Here is an 18,607-nt window from a genome sequence, read left to right on the forward strand (position 1 = left end):
TTTTAAGACAGAGTGTTTCTCTGTCACCAGGCTGGAGTGCAGTGGCATGATCTCGGCTTACTGCAGCCTCTGCCTCCCAGGTTCAAGCAATTTTCCTGCCTCAGGTTCCTGAGTATCTGGGACTACAGGCTTGTGCCAGCACACCCAGCTAATTTTTGTTATAGATGGGGTTTCATATTAGGATGGTCTTGATCCCTTGACTTCAAGGTCCAACTGCCTCCGCCTCCCAAAGTACTGGGATTACAGGCATGAGCCACTGCACACGGCCAGAAAATGAAGGCTCTTATCTTTGTTTACAGGCAGAAAAAATTGGGAAAAACATTGTCTTTCACTTACTGAATGTTTGACAATAAAGTCTTCTTGAGTCAAAAACATTGTCATTACTAGGGATCTTGTCAGAATTTTAAAAACTCAAGACTTTATTCCAGATCTTCTGGACAAGGAAAAAAAAATTCTCATGACAAGATCTCCAGTTTATTGTACACATTTAAATTTGAAAGTTACCTTATAACTCAACATGGTTTTTTTTCTTTTTGGTCTGAAAAATATACACAACTCATTATGATGTAAATATAGCACTAAAAAATGTATACATTTATGTTTATGTCTTTAGTTATATATTTTATCATCCAGAAGAGTATCAGATATGCACTGGTGATGTGGACCTTATGCCATCCTCTTCCCTCAGAGTAAGAGAATACATTAGAGAATATTTCTGTGTTGAAAATTATTGGATAATTTCAGTTATTTTTTTAAGTCAGAACCAGCTATCTTTATTCTCTCATTTCACCTTAATTCAAATAAAAATTCTTCCCATGGCCACTTGGTAAATATATGTGTGTCTGTGTGTGTTTCTCAGGAGACATTGACATTTAGGGATGTGGCCATAGAATTCTCTCTGGAGGAGTGGCAGAGCCTGAACCCTGCTCAGCAGAATTTATATAGAAATGTGATGTTAGAGAACTACAGGAACCTGGTCTTCTTGGGTGAGCATAACTTTAATACACAATTCTTAATATATCTTAAAAGTTTATGTCTCTTTTTCTGTAGAATTTTTTATTTTGGTAATTTATGCTTTGTATAAATGACTTTCTGATTTCTGTTTTAAGAAAATCTTGATGAATTTGTTTATGTAGAAAAGAATTTATTCAACATGTTTCATCTTGACCTGAACTTTCCACATTCCTCAGCTGAACTGTATCATATACTCTAGATTAATTATAATTCCTGAAATTTAGTGGCATAAAATATCATTGCCCATATTTTAAAATCTATTTGCCACCATCAGTTTTTGATTCATGAGTACCAGAAAGTAAAATTAAGGACCTACAAATTTAACATTTTTAAAAAATATTTAGAGATGTCTCTCATTAATTAGTATTTTGGGATTAATTTTCTAGAATATTCTATTACATCGTTTTTACTGAACACAGTACTAGGTTGGTAATTAAAAGATTCATGTTATTTATTTTTAATAAAGCAGATATTGCTGTCTCCAAGCAAAACCCGATCACCGGTCTGGAGCAAAAAAAAGAGTCCTGTAATATGAAGAGACATGAGATGGTGGCCAGACCCACAGGTAAGTGAAAGTGAATACAACAGACGACACTGATGAGAGGTCCAAAGGTTAAAAAAAAAAAAAAAAAAAAGTCAGTTTTTACAACGTGATTTGGGAAGCTGTGTTGAAAAGCAAATTGTTTTTGAGAAGCTTGAATATTTTGTTAAATTTTTCACTCACATGGGGGCATCTTTTGTCTTATGCTTTTAAATTCTCTAAAAATTTTACTTTTCCTTGGATGAACTTCCTTCATTTACAGTGAGAGCAAAAGTCCTCTTCATGGCATATAAAGACTGTACAATCTGACTGCTTTTTTATTGTTTTGGGGGCATACAAATATTTACATAATTTTGAAAAACTGTTAAACTAGTACTTCTCTTTTTGCATCGTGTCTGAAATGTGTGAGATTAGTGTTTTCTGTTCCATTAGAGGTTTCTTTATATTTTTTTTGCATATTCCATTCTGATTGTATTATTAGAGTCCTAAAATATAGGTTGAAATTGAAAATTATGCTGAACATGGTGGCTTATGCCTGTTATCTGAGCACTTTGGGAGGCCGAGGAGGGCAGATCACGAGTCAGGAGATCGAGACCATTCTGACTAACAAGGTGAAACCCCATCTCTACTAAAAATACGGGCATGGTTATGTGCCTGTAGTCCGAGCTAATCAGGAGGCTGAGGCAGGAGAATCACTTGAACCTGGAGGGCAGAGGTTGCAGTGAACCGAGATTGTGCGATTGCACTCTAGCCTGGGCAACAAGAGCAAAACTCCGCCTCAAAAAAATAAAAATATTAAAAAAAAATTTTTTAAAAAGGTAAATTATGATGTCCCACTGCTTTGTTCTTTTTTCTCAAGAATGCTTAGGCTATTTAAATTTATTGTAGTTTCTTGTAAATTTTAGAATTGTATTTTCTATTACTAGGAAAAAAATGCCAGTGGAATTTTGAAAGTTTATTGAATGTATAGATTACTTTAGATACTATGGCACTTTAACAATATTTATTCTTCTTTTGTTGTTTGTTTTTGTTTTTGTTTGAGATGAAGTTTCACTCTTGTTTCCCAGGTTGGAGTGCAGTGGCACGATATGGATCACTGCAACTTCTCCCTCCCAGGTTCAAGCCATTCTTCTGCCTCAGCCTCCTGAGTAGTTGTGATTACAGGCATGTACCACGACTCCCAGCTAATTTTGCGTTTTTGCTTTAGATGGGGTTTCTCCATATTGGTCAGGCTGGTCTCAAACTCATGACCTCAGGTGATATGCCAGCCTTGGCCTCCCAAAGTGCTGAGATTACAGGATTGAGCCACTGTGCCCAGCAATATTTATTATTTCAATCCACAGACATAAATTTTTTTTCTTTGAGACATATTCTCGCTCTGTCAGTCAGGCTGCAGTGCAGTGGTGCAATTTTGGCTGACTGTAACCTCCACTTCCTGAGTTAAAGTGAGTCTCCTTCCTCAGCCTCCTGAGTAGTAGGGATCACAGGCATGTTCTACTATGCCTGGCTAATTTTTGCATTTTTAGTAGAGGCAGGGTTTCACCATGTTGTCAAGGATGGTCTTGATCTCCTGACTTTGTGATTCACCTGCTTCGGCCTGCTGAAGTGCTGGGATTGCAGGTGTGAGCCACTGCACTCAGCTAACATAAAATATTTTTATTTTATTTTTAATTGCTTTTCAAAGTAATTATTTACCTTTTATTTTTTGAGAAGAGTCTCTCTCTGTCATCCAGGCTGGAGTGTAGTGGCATGATCTTGGCTCACTGCAACCTCCACCTCCTAGATTCAAGCAATTCTCCTGCCTCAGCCTCATGAGTAGCTAGGATTACAGGCACACACCATCACACCTGGCTTATTTTTGTATTTTTAGTGGAGACGGGCTTTTACTATGTTGGTCAGTCTGGTCTCAAACTCTGGACCTCGTGATCCACCCACCTTGGCCTCCCAAAGTGCTGGGATTAGAGGTGTGAGCCACAGCACCCAGCTGACACAAAATATTTTTAAATTTATTTTTCTCTTAATTTCTTTCATTAATATCTTATATATTTCATTGTAAAGACTGTTCATCTTCTTGGTTAAATTTGTTCTCAGAAATTTATTATTTTAATGCAATTATAAAATTCTTTCTCTATTGTATCAGATTAAGTATATGGAACTATAACTTGTATGTTAATTTTATATTTTCTTAAGTTACTGACAGTTTAGACAAATTTTAATGTACTGTTTATGGTTTTTTAACTTATTTCTCTTCAATTCCAGTGGTTTTTAAAAAATGTTTTTGGCTAATTCTTATGCCACACACTTCCAGTGCTACATTAAAATAGAAGCATTGACAATGGGCACAATATGGTTTTATACTGGTGTCTGTGAATTTGAAGGAGCAACATCTCTTTAAGCTTTTATAAACTGGTTTCAAGAAGCAAAGGTCATTTTCTGTTGTGTCCCTAGAGTGATGGGATGCCCTCAGAGTTTGTAGTGGAGGGGTTGTAGCTTGGTCACAGGCTGCTGTGTCTGCACCAGGGTCCACCTTTAGTGGCTTGTTATAAAGGGTTTGGGTAATTGTAATTTCCATTTTATTTTTGGAAATATTGAATATCCTTCAGGACTTTGATCTGTAGGACAGGTTTCTGCAGTTGGGTCCATATATAATGGTCCTTACGTTAGGATGTGAATGGGTATGGCTTTCACTGAGTGATTACCAGAGAGGATTGTCTCAGGTTACTGTGTGGATTTCTATTTAGGCAAAAGTGGTCATGAACCGTGGCTCAGAGATCTGGAACTGAGTTATTGAACTGCTTGAGGGGCCACAGTAAAAATCAAGATCTGCAGGCTGGCTTGCATGGCTGTAAATGGGTATCTTCCTCTACATCTCTGGAAGGACAGGACCTCTTCCAGACTGTGACTGGAAGGAGGTTGGGATAGTTACAGAATTCTCAGTGGGACCAAGTTGGTTGGGCCATTTCTTGGTCTGTAGCCAAGGCCAGGGGGTCCTGTACTTTCCCATCTGAATGAGGTCCTGTCCTCTGAAAAGAACACTCCTCAATCTAGGGCTTTAGCAGAGTTTTACAACTCCCTCTCTAAATCTCAAAGTTCTCTTAAAGGCACTTACTTTGGAGACGGGGTCTTGTTTATTACCCAGGCTGGTCTCGAAATCCTGGCCTGCAGAAATTCTCCAACCTGAATGTACCACATAGTTATCATTACAGATATGAGCCATGATGCCTGGCTCTTTCATGAAGGCATCTTTGTCAGGAATGACTAAAAAAATTTTTTTGCTGTGGAGAGAATAATTAATTCTTTTAATTTCTTTTAACACTTTATGTTATGGGAGACTAGTTTTCCTGAACGGCCCCTAGAAGCAAGAAATAAAGATTGGTGTGCCAGTAATTTACTTCTTTATTAAAAAAGAAACCAACTTTGAAAGGCACTATGTTATATTGGGGAGCAGGAAGAAATGTCTTGGGTGAATGGAACAGACTTTTCTTTTTCTTCTCTATCTTTGCATTGTACTCATCTGGGGAACTTTACACATTAATTTATTTATTTATTTATTATTTATTTTTTATTTTTTTGAGACGGAGTTTCGCTCTTGTTACCCAGGCTGGAGTGCAATGGCGCGATCTTGGCTCACCGCAACCTCCGCCTCCCGGGTTCAGGCAATTCTCCTGCCTCAGCCTCCTGAGTAGCTGGGACTACAGACACGCGCCACCATGCCCAGCTAATTTTTTGTAGTTTTAGTAGAGACGGGGTTTCACCATGTTGACCAGGATGGTCTCGATCTCTTGACCTCATGATCCACCCGCCTCGGCCTCCCAAAGTGCTGGGATTACAGGCTTGAGCCACCGCGCCCGGCTACACATTTATTTATAAGTGTTCCTCCAATATATTTTGCTCAGTATGTTTTTATTACATTTATATGTCTATGAAGGATTTAGGGCATATGGTATTTTATTATGGCATCTTGCTTATGTAGTTTGTATAACATAGGTTAGATTTGTAAGGTATGTTTATCTAAGTATAGGAAGTTTAATAATTTGTTGTTTTTATTTCTTTCAGCTATGTGTTCTTCTTTTCCCAAAGACCTTTGGCCGCAGCAAGATATAAAAGATTCTTTTCAACAAGTGATACTGAGAAGATATGGAAAATGTGGACCTGAGAATTTACAGTTAAGAAAAGGCTGTGAAAGTGTGGTGGATGAGTGTAAGGTGCACAAAGTTTATAATGGACTCAACCAGTGTTTCACAACTACCCAGAGCAAAATATTTCAATGTGATCAATATGTGAAAGTCTTTCATAAATTTTTAAATTCAAATAGACATAAGATAAGACACACAGGAAAAAAACCTTTCAAATGTAAAAAATGTGATAAATCATTTTGCATGCTTTTACACCTAAGTCAACATCAAAGAATTCACATTAGAGAGAATTCTTACCAATGTGAAGAATGTGGCAAAGCTTTTAAGTGGTTCTCAACCCTTACTAGACACAAGAGAATTCATACTGGAGAGAAACCCTTCAAATGCGAAGAATGTGGCAAAGCTTTTAAGCAGTCTTCAACCCTTACCACACATAAGATAATTCATACTGGAGAAAAACCCTTCAAATGTGAAGAATGTGGCAAAGCCTTCAACCGGTCCTCACACCTTACTACACATAAGATAATTCATACTGGAGAGAAACCCTACAAATGTGAAGAATGTGGCAAAGCTTTTAACCAGTCTTCAACCCTTACTACACATAAATTCATTCATGCTGGAGAGAAACCCTACAAATGTGAAGAATGTGACAAAGCCTTTAACCGATTCTCATACCTTACTAAACATAAGATAATTCATACTGGAGAGAAATCTTATAAATGTGAAGAATGTGGCAAAGGCTTTAACTGGTCCTCCACCCTCACTAAACATAAAAGAATTCATACTGGAGAGAAACCCTACAAATGCAATGAGTGTGGCAAAGCTTTTAATGAGTCTTCAAACCTTACCACACATAAGATGATTCATACCGGAGAGAAACCCTACAAATGTGAACAGTGTGGCAAAGCCTTTAACCGGTCCCCACAACTTACTGCACATAAGATAATTCATACTGGAGAGAAACCTTACAAATGTGAAGAATGTGGCAAAGCTTTTAGCCAATCCTCAATTCTTACTACACACAGGAGAATTCATACCGGAGAGAAACCCTACAAATGTGAAGAATGTGGCAAAGCTTTTAACCGGTCCTCAAACCTTACTAAACATAAGATAATTCATACTGGAGAGAAATCTTACAAATGTGAAGAATGTGGTAAAGCCTTTAACCAATCCTCAACTCTTACTAAACACAGGAAAATTCATACTGGAAAGAAACCTTACAACTATGAAGAATGTGGCAATACTTTTAACCAGTCCTTGAACCTTATTAAACAAAATAATTCATACTGGAGAGGAAGTCTACAAATGTAAAGAATGTAGCAAAGCCTTTAACAAGTCCTCAATTCTTACTAAGTTTTAAAAAATTTATACTGTACAGAAATTCTGTGAGTGTGAAAAACATGGCAAAGCCTTTAATAAGCCCTAAATTCTTAACAGACGTAAGATAATTTATACTAGAAAGAAACGCTACAAACCAGAAATATGTGACAATGCTTTTGACAACACCTCAAACTTTTCTAACCATAAAAGAGATTATCCTGGTGAGAAATCCTAGAACTCTGAAGAATGAGACAAGGCCTTTAAATGGTTGTCAAACTTGATTTAGGTAAGCTAATTTATGCCAGAGAAAATGCCTCCACGTGTGAACAACGTGGCCAAACTTGTAACCAATGCTCATTCCTTATTGTACAGGAAAGCATTTATACTTGAGATAAATTTTACAAATATAAAGACTGAAAAACCCATTTTTATCTTACTCACATGTTACTCACTCACATCTCACACCACATGCTCACATCTTAACACCAGAGAACTCACACTTATACTAAAAGCATTTATAAGTGCAATTTCTATCAAAAGATTTTTCAGAAAATACAAGCTTTTGTAGTGAAGAGTATTTATTTGAGGATGAACATTACAAATATAAAGAGGGTTGTAGTGCTTTACTTGCATCACAGATTTTATTTTAGACATTTTGTTCTAGAGGAAAACTGAAGTAGTTGCTCAAACTTTGTTCTGCATCAGGGGATTTATATTCAAGAAAAATTGTGCAGATGTATTAGATTTGGAAAAACTTTCAAAAACTACAGCTTAGAAAATAACAGAGTTTATACTAGGAGATATTTTTGCAGATGTTTAAGTCTATGCAAATATCAGAGGATTTATGGTAGAAATATATAAGGCACTGACACTTCAGATATACTAAATCAGAGTGCTGAGTACAGAAAATCTAAAACTAAAGTTGGTAGAAAAATTATTTGTATATAATTTTAAGAGGATCATAAGGGTTTTTGCAGAATTATTATTGCATAAAAAGTATATTTCTTGTATTACACATTTTTTGAGAAGTGAATAATAATGTCTTTCAACCTTAAAATTATTTCCTGCTGTTTCTTCATTTCTATTGGATTCACACATGAAAGCATGGGATCAATTGTTGCTGCATCAAAGATAGGAAAGATTCTTTTTTGTTGTTCTGGTTTTTGAGATGGATTTTGCTCTTCTTGCCTAGGTGGGAGAACCTCCACATATCTGGTTGAAGTGATTCTCCTTTCTCAGCCTCCCAAATAGCTGGGATTACAGGCTTCTGCCACCATGCCCAAATAATTTTTGTATTTTTAGCAGAGATGTGGTTTTACCATGTTGGTGGTCTTGAACTCCTGACCTCGTAATCCACCCACTGGGCCTCTCAAAGTGCTGAAATTACAGGCATGAGTCACCGCACCTGGCCAAGAGATTATTTTTCATCAGGTGGGCATTATTTATTATCTTTTCTATAGAAAAGTAAGACATTAAAATATAAAATGCATAATGAAAATCTGAGTGGAGAGCCTCTTAGGGGTTAACTTACAATAATGAGTGATGAATGATGTAGGTATTCAGAGTAATATTCTGCATAATCATGCAAAGACAACATGTTTAATTTTATTTAAAATTAGTAGTATATTATACTAGTTGTACTTTTATATAATGAAATGCAGTACATTTTTAAAAATTTTAGATTATGTGTGAAGTTAACAGTTTAATTCAACATTTTTACATGTTAAATATTATTCTGCATTCAATGAAGCATTATGCCACAAATTTTAACCTCTTCCACTTTACTCAACAGTATAGGTAAAAGATGGTAACAATATGCTATTTAGTAACATAATGGATTAACATCTCTAATAATTTTTTTTTTGCCAGTAGCTTTCAACTGCAAATAAGAAATATTGTTTCTGTAGATTAAATTTTTATTGTTTTTAATCATTTAAATTTATTTTAATTCTGGTGGGTACATAATATGAGTATATATTTATGCAATATATAGCATATTTTAATAGAGGAGTACAATATGTAATAATAACATCAGTGTTAAGTGAGGCATCCTTCACCTCTAGCATTTATTCTGTTTTACAAACAATCCAATTCTACACTTAAAAATTTTTTTTACATGTACAATTGTTATCTACTACAGGGTTGTTTTTGTTGTTGTTGTTTGTTTTTTTTGAGAGGAGTCTTGCTCTGTCACCCAGACTGTAGTGCAATGGCACAATCCCAGCTTAGAGCATCCTCCACCACCCAAGTTCAAGCTATTCTGCTGCCTCAGCCTCCTGAGTAGCTGGGACTACAGGAACGTTCTAATTGTGTGTGTGGTTTTTGTTTTTGTTTTTGTTTTTTTTTTTGTATTTTAGTAGAGATGGGGTTTCACCATGTTGGCCAGGATGGTCTTGATCTCCTGACCTCGTGATCCACCTGCCTCAGCCTCCCAAAGTGCTGGGATTACAGGCGTGAGCCACCATGCCCCGCCCTACAGGGTTATTTTTATGGTCATAATAATAATTATAGACAAGTGTAAATATAATTTATTTTTAAATTCTTAATTTTTTTTTCAAATTTCTTATATATTTTTCTTTGAACATGTGGCCTGTCTGCCTGCAAACACATGCAGACTTTTAGTTTTGATTTACATAGAGTTAAATATGTATTAGTCTAAAGACAAACCTTAGGTGTAAGAACATTATGGAGTGTGTTTGTGTGAGTATCAGTTTGAAAAGAGCAATATGGGAACAAAAATCATTTTAATGAGGTGACTTTATAAAACTAAAAACCTAAAAAAATGCTGAAAGCAAACACATACTTTGTGCTTTGTATTGAATTTATTACTGTAAAATCCATGACTTCCAGTTCTGAATATTCCCATTTAAATTCTCTGTATTTACTTGCCTGGTACTCATGCTAGATCCATACTTTGTTTCTGACATATTTTTTTTGTTTTATAATTTATGAAGTATTGATTATGTGAGCTGGTCTGTGATTATAAGACTTTTTATAAAATTTAGTACGCTCAAAATGAGTTTTATCTAAAACTCATTAATTCCAAAATTAGTGTGTTGTGACACTTTATTGGGTTGGAGCACTCCATATTGTTTTTTTAATGAGAGAACAATTTGTAAGCTTTCTTTTCTTTAGTGATCATTCCTTTCACTTTTTAGTATTGACACAAGTATTTTTATTTATTGAGTCAATGTGTTCAGGTAAGTACTAGAGAGGCTTCCTAAGTCAGGAGGTTTATTTTTTATTTATTTTTTCTTTTTTCTGAGATGGAGTCTTTCTCTGTTGCCCAGGCTGGAGTGCAGTGGTGCGACTGGCTCACCACAACCTCCACCTCTTAGGTTCAAATGATTCTTCAGCCTCAGCCTCCCAAGTAGCTGGGATTACAAGCATGTGCCACCATGCCCAGGTAATTTTTTGTATTTTTAGTAGAGATGGGGTTTCACCATGTTGGTCAGGCTTGTCTCAAACTTCTGGCCTCAAGTGATCCCACTCGCCTCTGCCTCCCAAAGTGCTAGGATTACAGGCTTGAGTCACTGTGCCCGGCAAGTCATGAGGATGGTTTTATGTATAAAGGTAGCAAACATACATTACAGTTTTTGCTGTGTAATAGATGCTCCATAATAATTCATAAATATTTCTGCTGGAGTTAGTTTGTAACTTCAACTCAGAGATGAAAAATATCAATGGTGAAGAAGTAAGATTGATTCTTGATTTAGAGAGGATATCTTTTTCCAGACTGTAAAACTGAATCTTTCTGAATTTAAAGAGCAATTCTGGCTGAGGTAGAGGAATCATCTGAGGTCAGGAGTTTGAGAGCAGCCTGGTGAAACCTGGTCTCTATTAAAACTACAAAAATTAGCCAGGCATGGTGGTGGGCACCTGTAGTCCCAGCTACTCAGGAGGCCGAGGCAGGATAATTGCTTGAACCCAGGAGGCAGAGGTTGCAGTGAGCTGAGGTTGTGCATTGCACTCCAGCCTGGGCAACAGAGCGAGACTCCTCCTCTTTTTGTTTTTGTTTTATTTCTTTGAGACTCCTTCTCAACAACAACAAAAAAAAAATTCTGCTTTTATTTTCTACTTCTCTTCACGTGTTTGTTTTATGTGTATTCCAACTATGCATGCATCACAGCCCTTTTTCTGAGTTATAGCTATAGTTTTCTCATTGTTGTCTTCATGCCATTTCATTTCACATGGTATTTTGTAGATTTTAATGAGAAAGTTGGCATTTTTATTGCACTCAAAATTGGTTTTAACTGGAGATTTTACTTATCAATATAACTTTCAGATCAGTTAATTAAGATAAAAGGTGGCCAGGTGTGGTGGCTCATGCCCGTAATCAAAGTGTGGCAAATATACAACTTGCTAGAAAACATAGAAATTACATTTTTAAGAGAGTTAATGGTAAGTAAACAATTTTAAATTTATTTTTCTGTGGTATACTGACTGCACAATTTATATTTCCCTGCAGAATGTTTTAAGTGTGACTGTTAAAGGTTGCAAAATAATGAAATGATCTCTGTGAATTTAAAATTTTGAAAAATATGTATTTCTATATTGATTTTACAATTTGGAGACATTTCTCATTCTTATTTTTCATTTTTTTTTAGTGGGAGAAGTTTACAATTTTTATTTTTACTCACCAAACTGTAGCCAACTCCTCGCTCATTCTCTGAAGACCATTTGGAGATCCTGATATGTTTTGGGTTAAAACATCTGTTTTTAGGCATGCGAACTAGATGACTGTGTTCACAGAATGGCCAGTCATGGGACCATAAGCAATACCTGCCCCTTTAGTATCTTTCATACCACTACCGTGCTTGGGATAACAGAAACTCCACGTACCCCAAGCTAAAAGCAAAAATCCTAAACTACATTGGCTTCTCCCATGCAATATGCTGGGCCTAGAACATGCTGTTAAATATCACAGTTCCCATGGTTATGACTGACAAATTAAATTAAAACAATAGCCCCAAAACTATATATTTTTGATACTGTTTAGCCAAGATTGTCACAAAGACCCAGGCAGTATTTGACATGTTGTTATTCTTCTATAATGTTTTCAAAATATTTTGCTTTAACTTGACAGATAAAATGTGTACTTTTTCTATAGAACATAATATTTTGAAGTATATATATATTGTTAAATTATTATTTCTAGGTAATTAATACTTTACCTCACATAGTTAACATTTTTGTGGTAAGACCATGTGACATTCTTATTTTTCAAAAATCTAAATACATTATTATGAAGTATAGTCACCATGTTGTACAATAAATCTCTTTAACTGATTTCTCCTATTTGACTATAATTACACATTATGTAACATACATTTTTCAACCCTCCATTCTAAATACCTTGACATCCGATAGTCACCATTTTACTGTCTACATCAATGGGATTAATTTTCTGGAATCCATGTGGAAGTGAAATTATGAGATATTAATCTTTCTGTGCCTGGCTTATCCCAAATAATATAATGTCCTCCAGCTTTATCCATGTGATTGAAAGTAATAGATTTTTTTAATTTTATTTTTATTTTATTTTTTTATGTTTTAGGTCACGCATGGTGGCTCACTCCTGTAATCCCAGCACTGTGGGAGGCCAAGGCAAGTGGATTGCTTGAGCCCACAGTAACTTGCCAACTTGGGCAACATGGAGAATCCCAGTCTCTACTAAAAATACCAAAAAAATTAAAACCCAAAACAACAACAACAACAACAACAACAACAACAAATCAGCTTGGCATGGTGGTGCAACGCTTTTAATCCCAGCTACCCCAGAGGCTGAGGCAAGAGAATCCCTTGAACCAGGGATGCAGAGTTTGCAGTGAACTGAGATCGTTCCACTACCTTCCAGCCTGGGCAATATAGCGAGACTCGGTCTCAAGAGAAAAAAAAAGCAGAAATCTTCTTATTTAAGTAACAAATAGTATTCCATTGTGTATATCTACCACGTTGTCTTCATTTACATATTAGATGTCGAACTGTTTATTCTGTATTTTGACTATTGTGAAAAGTGCTGCAAACAACAGAAGTGCAAACGTTTCTTCATTCTGATATTGTTTGTTTTTTATATATATCCAGTAGTGCAATTGCTGTATTACATGGTAGTTAAGTTTTTTTGGAAATCTCTATTTTGTTTTTCATAATGGCTGTCCTCATTTACATTCAAACCAAAGTGTGTAAGCATTCCATTTTCTTCACATTTTTACCAAGTTTTTTTTTTTTTAATGAGAGTCATTTTAACGGGAATGAGTTGATATCTCATAGTTTTTATTTCTTGGCTTGCCTTTTTTTGATAATAATTGACATTAAGCATTTTAAAATATATCCGTTGGCCATATGTGTGTCTTTTCTTGAAAAATACTTATTTCAGCTATTTGCGTATTTTTATTAGTTTTTTGTTGTAACGTCATTTTAAAAATATATTTTTGATATTAACCCCTTGTCACATGTATAATTTGCAAATATTTTCTCCCTTTTTTTTAGTTATCACAGTCTGTTGATTGTATCAGATTCTGCACAGCAGCTTTGTTTTATTTTTTGTTTTTTTATTTTTTTTTTTATTATCACCACAACCTTGCTTTGAGTGCACAGCAGCTTTTTAATTTGAAGTGATCTGACTTACTTATTCTTTCTTTTGTGTCCTGGGATATTTAGGTTAAATCAAAAAACTTGCTGCCCAGACCAAGGTTATAGGGCTTTCACTCTATTTTTTGATGCCAGTAGTTTCAGAGTTTCACGACTTACATTAAAGTTGCTAATTTATTTCGAGTTTATTTTTACAATATGGTGTGAGAAGAGGGTCTCATTTTTTTTTTCTCTACATGTGGATATAAGGTTTTCTTTTAACATCATTTATTGAAGATACTGTTCTTTCTCTTTTAAAAAGTCATCTGTATTTAAAATCAGTTAGCTGGAAATACATGAATATATTTCTGCTCTTTTTTTCTTCTGCTCCATTGGCCTATGTTTCTCTTTTTATTGAAGTACCATATTGTTTTGGCTACCATAGTTTTGTAGTGTATTTCAAAGTCAGATAGGGTGATACCTTCACTTTTTTGTCATGATTGCTTTGGCTATTCAGGGTCTTTTTTGGTACCATATGAATTTTAGATATACTCTTTAAAAATTTCTATGAAGTATGTCACTGGTATTTTGATAGAGGTTGCATTATATCTGTAGAAAATTTTGTGTAATACAAATATTTAACTATTAATAATGCCAGTTCATGAATAATAATATTCCATTTATGTATTAATTTCTATGATGTTCTTTAGAGTAAAATGTAATGTGTTTCAAGTTTTTGGTTAAATTTATATCAAACTGTAGTTATTATAGATGAAATTGGTTTTTAATTTCATTTGAAGATAAGTTTTTTGTTTGTTTGTTCCTCTTTTTTTTTTTTTTTGAGACAGAGTTTCGCTGTTGTTGCCCAGACTGGAGTGCAATGGCACGATCTCGGCTCACCGCAACCTCCGCCTCCTGGGTTCAAGCAATTCTCCTGCCTCAGCCTCCCGAGTAGCTGGGACTACAGGCACGCACCATCATGCCCAGCTAATTTTTTGTATTTTTTTAGTAGAGACGAGGTTTCACCTTGTTGACCAGGATGGTCTCGATCTCTTGACCTCGTGATCCACCCGCCTTGGCCTCCCAAAGTGCTAGGATTATAGGCGTGAGCCACCGCGCCCGGCCCCTCTTTTTTTTCTTGAGACTGAGTCTCACTGTCACCCAGGCTGCAGTGCAGTGGTGCTATCTCAGCTCACTGCAACCTCCTCCTCCCAGGATAAAGTAATTCTTCTGCCTCATCTCCCGAGTAGCTGGGACCATAGCCACCAACCACCACACTCAGCTAATTTTTGTATATTTAGAAGTTATGGGGTTTCACCATAGTGGCCAGGCAGGTCTCAAACTCCTGACCTTGTGATGCGCCCACCTCAGCCTCCGAAAGTGCTGGGATCACAGGCGTAAACCACTGCGCCAGGTCTAAAGATAGTTAATGTATAAAAATGCTATGACTTTTTGATGGTGCTTTTGTTATTTTGAAAGTTTAATAAATTTGTTTTGTTGTTGTTGTTGTTTGAGGTGGCATGTTGGTCTGTTGTTCAGACTGGAGCACAGTGGCATGATCTCAGCTCACTGCAGTCTCTGCCTCCTGGGTGCAAGTGATTCTCCAGCCTCAGCCTCCCAAGTAGCTGAGACTACAGACACCCACCACTACACCTGGCTAATTTTTGTATTTTTGTAGAGACAAGGTTTCACTATGTTGGCCAGGCTGGTCTTGAACTCCTGACCTTGTGATCTGCTCACCTCATACTCCCAAAGTGCTGGGATTACAGACATAAGCCACTGAACCCAGTCCTGTTTATTATTTTTAATATTTACTAAAGTTTTAGGCTTTTGTATACTTAAGATTATGTATAGGGATGAAAGAAAATTATACAGGAATAATTTTCTTTTCTTCAATCTGGATATCTTTAATTTTACCCTTTAATTTGCTTCTTTTGGACATTTAGTACTATGTTTAAAATAAGACTGACTAGAGTGGGCATCCTTACTTCGTTCTAGCTCTTTTTTTTTTTTTAAAGACGGGGTTTCACCATGTTGTTCAGGCTGGTCTTGAACTCCCGACCTCAGGTGATCCGCCCGCCTTGGCCTCCAAAGTGCTTGGATTACAGGTGTGAGCCATTACGCCCGGCCTCATTCTAGCTCTTAAGAGTAAAAGCTTGCAACATATCCCTGTTCAGTACAGTGTTAGCATTTTTTGGTTATATGTGGCACTTATTGGCTGAACTGCGTTTGTTCTATACCTATATTTTTTCAGAGATTTATCATAAAGGAATGTTAAACTTTGTCAAACTTCTATTGTGCATTTTTTTTCTTTTCGCATTCTGCATCTATTTAAATGTTGGAGGTGTGAAATCAAAACTAATTCTACATACAAACAAAAAATCATCAGATATTACTATGAACATCTCTATGCAAACAAACTAGAAAATTCGGAGACAATAAACTCCTGGAGACACACAACTTTGCAAGATAGAACCAGGAAGAAACAGAACTCTTGAGCAGGGCAAAAATATATAAAATATATAATGAAATTGATTTAGTAATAAAAAACATACCAGCTACAAAAAGGCCTGAATTATATAAGATCACTGTGAAATTTTACTGCATGTACAAAGATGAACTGTCACTAATTCCACTGAATGTATTCCAAAAAAATCCAGGTGGAATTTTACCCTAACTTATTATATAAAATCTGCATCATCTTGATACCAAAGTCTAGTGAAGACACAACACCACCACCACAAAACTATGGCCACTATTTTTGGTGAGCATCAAAACAAAACTCCATGAAATACTAGCAAGCTGAATTCACAGGGAAATCAAAAAGCTATTTTGCCACAATCATGAGGATTCTATCACTTGTGCAAGGATGTTTCATCGTATACAAGTCAATAAGTGTGATTCACCATGTAATTAAAAGCAAAAAATTATATGATTAACACCATAGATGCACAAAAAGCATTCAAGAAAATCCAATATTCATGAAAATATTCTCAACACAGTAGGCATTGATGAAACATACCTCAAAATAATTAAGAGCCATGTATGACAAATCCTCCAACATCATACTGAGCAAGCAAAAGCTGCATGCATTTCTCATTAGAATAAAAATAAGACTATCCACTCGAAACAATTCTATTCAATATAGTTCTGGAGGTCCTAGTTAGAGCAATCTAACAAAATAAATAGCATTCAAATAGGAAAAGAAATGAAATTATCTTCACTCATGATATAATTCTCTACCTAGAAAACGTTAAGATTTTACCAAGACTCCTAAGCTTAAAAATGACTTCAGGCCGGGTGCGGTGGCTCACTCCTATAATCCCAGCACTTTGGGAGGCTGAGGCAGGTATATCACAAGGTCAAGAGATCAAGACCATCCTAGTCAACATGGTGAAACCCCATCTCTACTAAAAATACAAAAATTAGCTGGGCATGGTGGTGTGCGCCTGTAGTCCCCGCTACTCGGGAGGCTGAGGCAGGAGAATTGCTTGAATCCAGGAGGCGGAGGTTGCGGTGAGCCGAGATCATGCCATTGCACTCCAGTCTGGGTAACAAGAGTGAAACTCTTTCTCAAAAAAAAAAAAAAAACTTCAACAAAGTCTCAGAATACAAAATTCATATATACAAATGAATATCATTTCCTTACACCAATAACATCCAAGTTGAGAATAAAATTAAGAAGTTGTCTTTACAACAGCCATAAATAAAAAATAATATACCTAGAAATACATTAAACCAGGAAGGTAGGCTGGGCACTGTGGCTCAAGCCTGTAATCCCAGCACTTTGGGAGACCAAGGAGCATAAATCACAAAGTCAAGAGTTCAAGACCAGCCTGGCCAACATGGTGAAACCCCGTCTCTACTAAAAAATACAAAAAATTAGCCAGGAGTGATGGCACACGCTGGTAGTCCCAGCTACTTGGGGATCTGAGGCAGGAGAATCCTTGAATCCTGGAGGTGGAGGTTGTAGTAAGCCAAGACCATACCATTGCACTCCAACCTCGATGACAGAGCAAGACTCTAACTCAAAAAACAGCAACAAACACAAACCAGGAAGGTAAAATATCTTTACAAGAACTACAAAACATTACTGAAAGTAATGAGAGACAATGCAAATAAATAAAAAAGCATTCTATGCTAATGAATTTAAAGAATATAAAATGTCTGTGCTACCTAAAGCAGCCTACAAATTGTTATTTTTTATCAAACTATCAATTACTTATTTTTTTTTTTGAGACAGAGTCTCACTCTGTCACCTAGGCTGGAGGGCAATGGCCTGATTTTGGCTCACTGAAACCTCCGCCTCCCGGGTTCAAGTGATTCTCCTGCCTTATCCTCCCGAGTAGCTGGCATTACAGGCACCCGCCACCACACATGACTACTTTTTTATTTTTAATAGAGACAGGGTTTTGCTGTGTTGGCCAGGCTGGTCTTGACCTCCCAGTGATCTGACCGCTTTGGCCTCCCAAAGTCCTGAGATTACAGACATGAGCCACTGTGCCTGGCCCAACCCAGTATAATTTCTGGTAACAAAGCATAGCAACATGATTTCTTGAATTTTGCCTGGATCTTAATTCATAAAACAAAGGTGAATGTCATTAAAAGGTGTTTAATACACTACCATCAGAAACAAGAGGCAAGGCAGGGCATGGGGGTGCCTCACAATGGTGTCTCATGCACAGGAGAGAAAGCAGAGTTACCAGAGAACTGGGACTATTTCTTTACGACCATGATAGTTGGAAGCAAAAATGTGGGGCTTTTCCCTTTTGAATACAAAGTAAAATAATGTATGTTGCTGTCAGTGGTTGGGAATAATATAACATTTCCAGGCTCATAAGAGCTGCCTGACAAAAAGCAGGTAAGCAACAGTGATTGCTGTTATGGCCCTGTGATTCAGAAGGTTTATGGAGCAGTTAAGAATAGGAATAGCAGCCGGGCGCGGTGGCTCAAGCCTGTAATCCCAGCACTTTGGGAGGCCGAGGCGGGTGGATCACGAGGTCAAGAGATCGAGACCATCCTGGTC

At 36.5% G+C, this 18,607-nt stretch overlaps 1 protein-coding gene and 1 long non-coding RNA gene across 4 annotated transcripts in view; one reads left to right on the forward strand and one right to left on the reverse strand.

The window, feature by feature from the left end:
- Positions 1–7,827, forward strand: part of LOC108297612 (zinc finger protein 431) — a 27,753-nt gene extending 19,926 nt beyond the window's left edge. Inside the window, exons 2-4 of one of the 3 annotated variants that reach the window (XM_037735473.1) lie at positions 860–986; positions 1,484–1,579; positions 5,612–7,827. In XM_037735473.1, coding sequence (XP_037591401.1) covers positions 860–986; positions 1,484–1,579; positions 5,612–7,002 — 1,614 coding nt within the window. In that variant the 3' untranslated portion in view covers positions 7,003–7,827. Of the gene's footprint in view, positions 1–859; positions 987–1,480; positions 1,580–5,611 lie in introns of all 3 variants that reach the window. The other 2 variants (XM_037735472.1, XM_037735474.1) reach the window with 2 other exon arrangements.
- Positions 1–18,607, reverse strand: part of LOC108297616 — a 47,928-nt gene that overhangs the window by 24,509 nt on the left and 4,812 nt on the right. The window lies entirely within an intron of this gene.

Source organism: Cebus imitator, unplaced genomic scaffold (genome assembly GCF_001604975.1).
Source record: "Cebus imitator isolate Cc_AM_T3 unplaced genomic scaffold, Cebus_imitator-1.0 Scaffold820, whole genome shotgun sequence".
Taxonomy (NCBI): Eukaryota; Metazoa; Chordata; class Mammalia; order Primates; family Cebidae; genus Cebus; species Cebus imitator.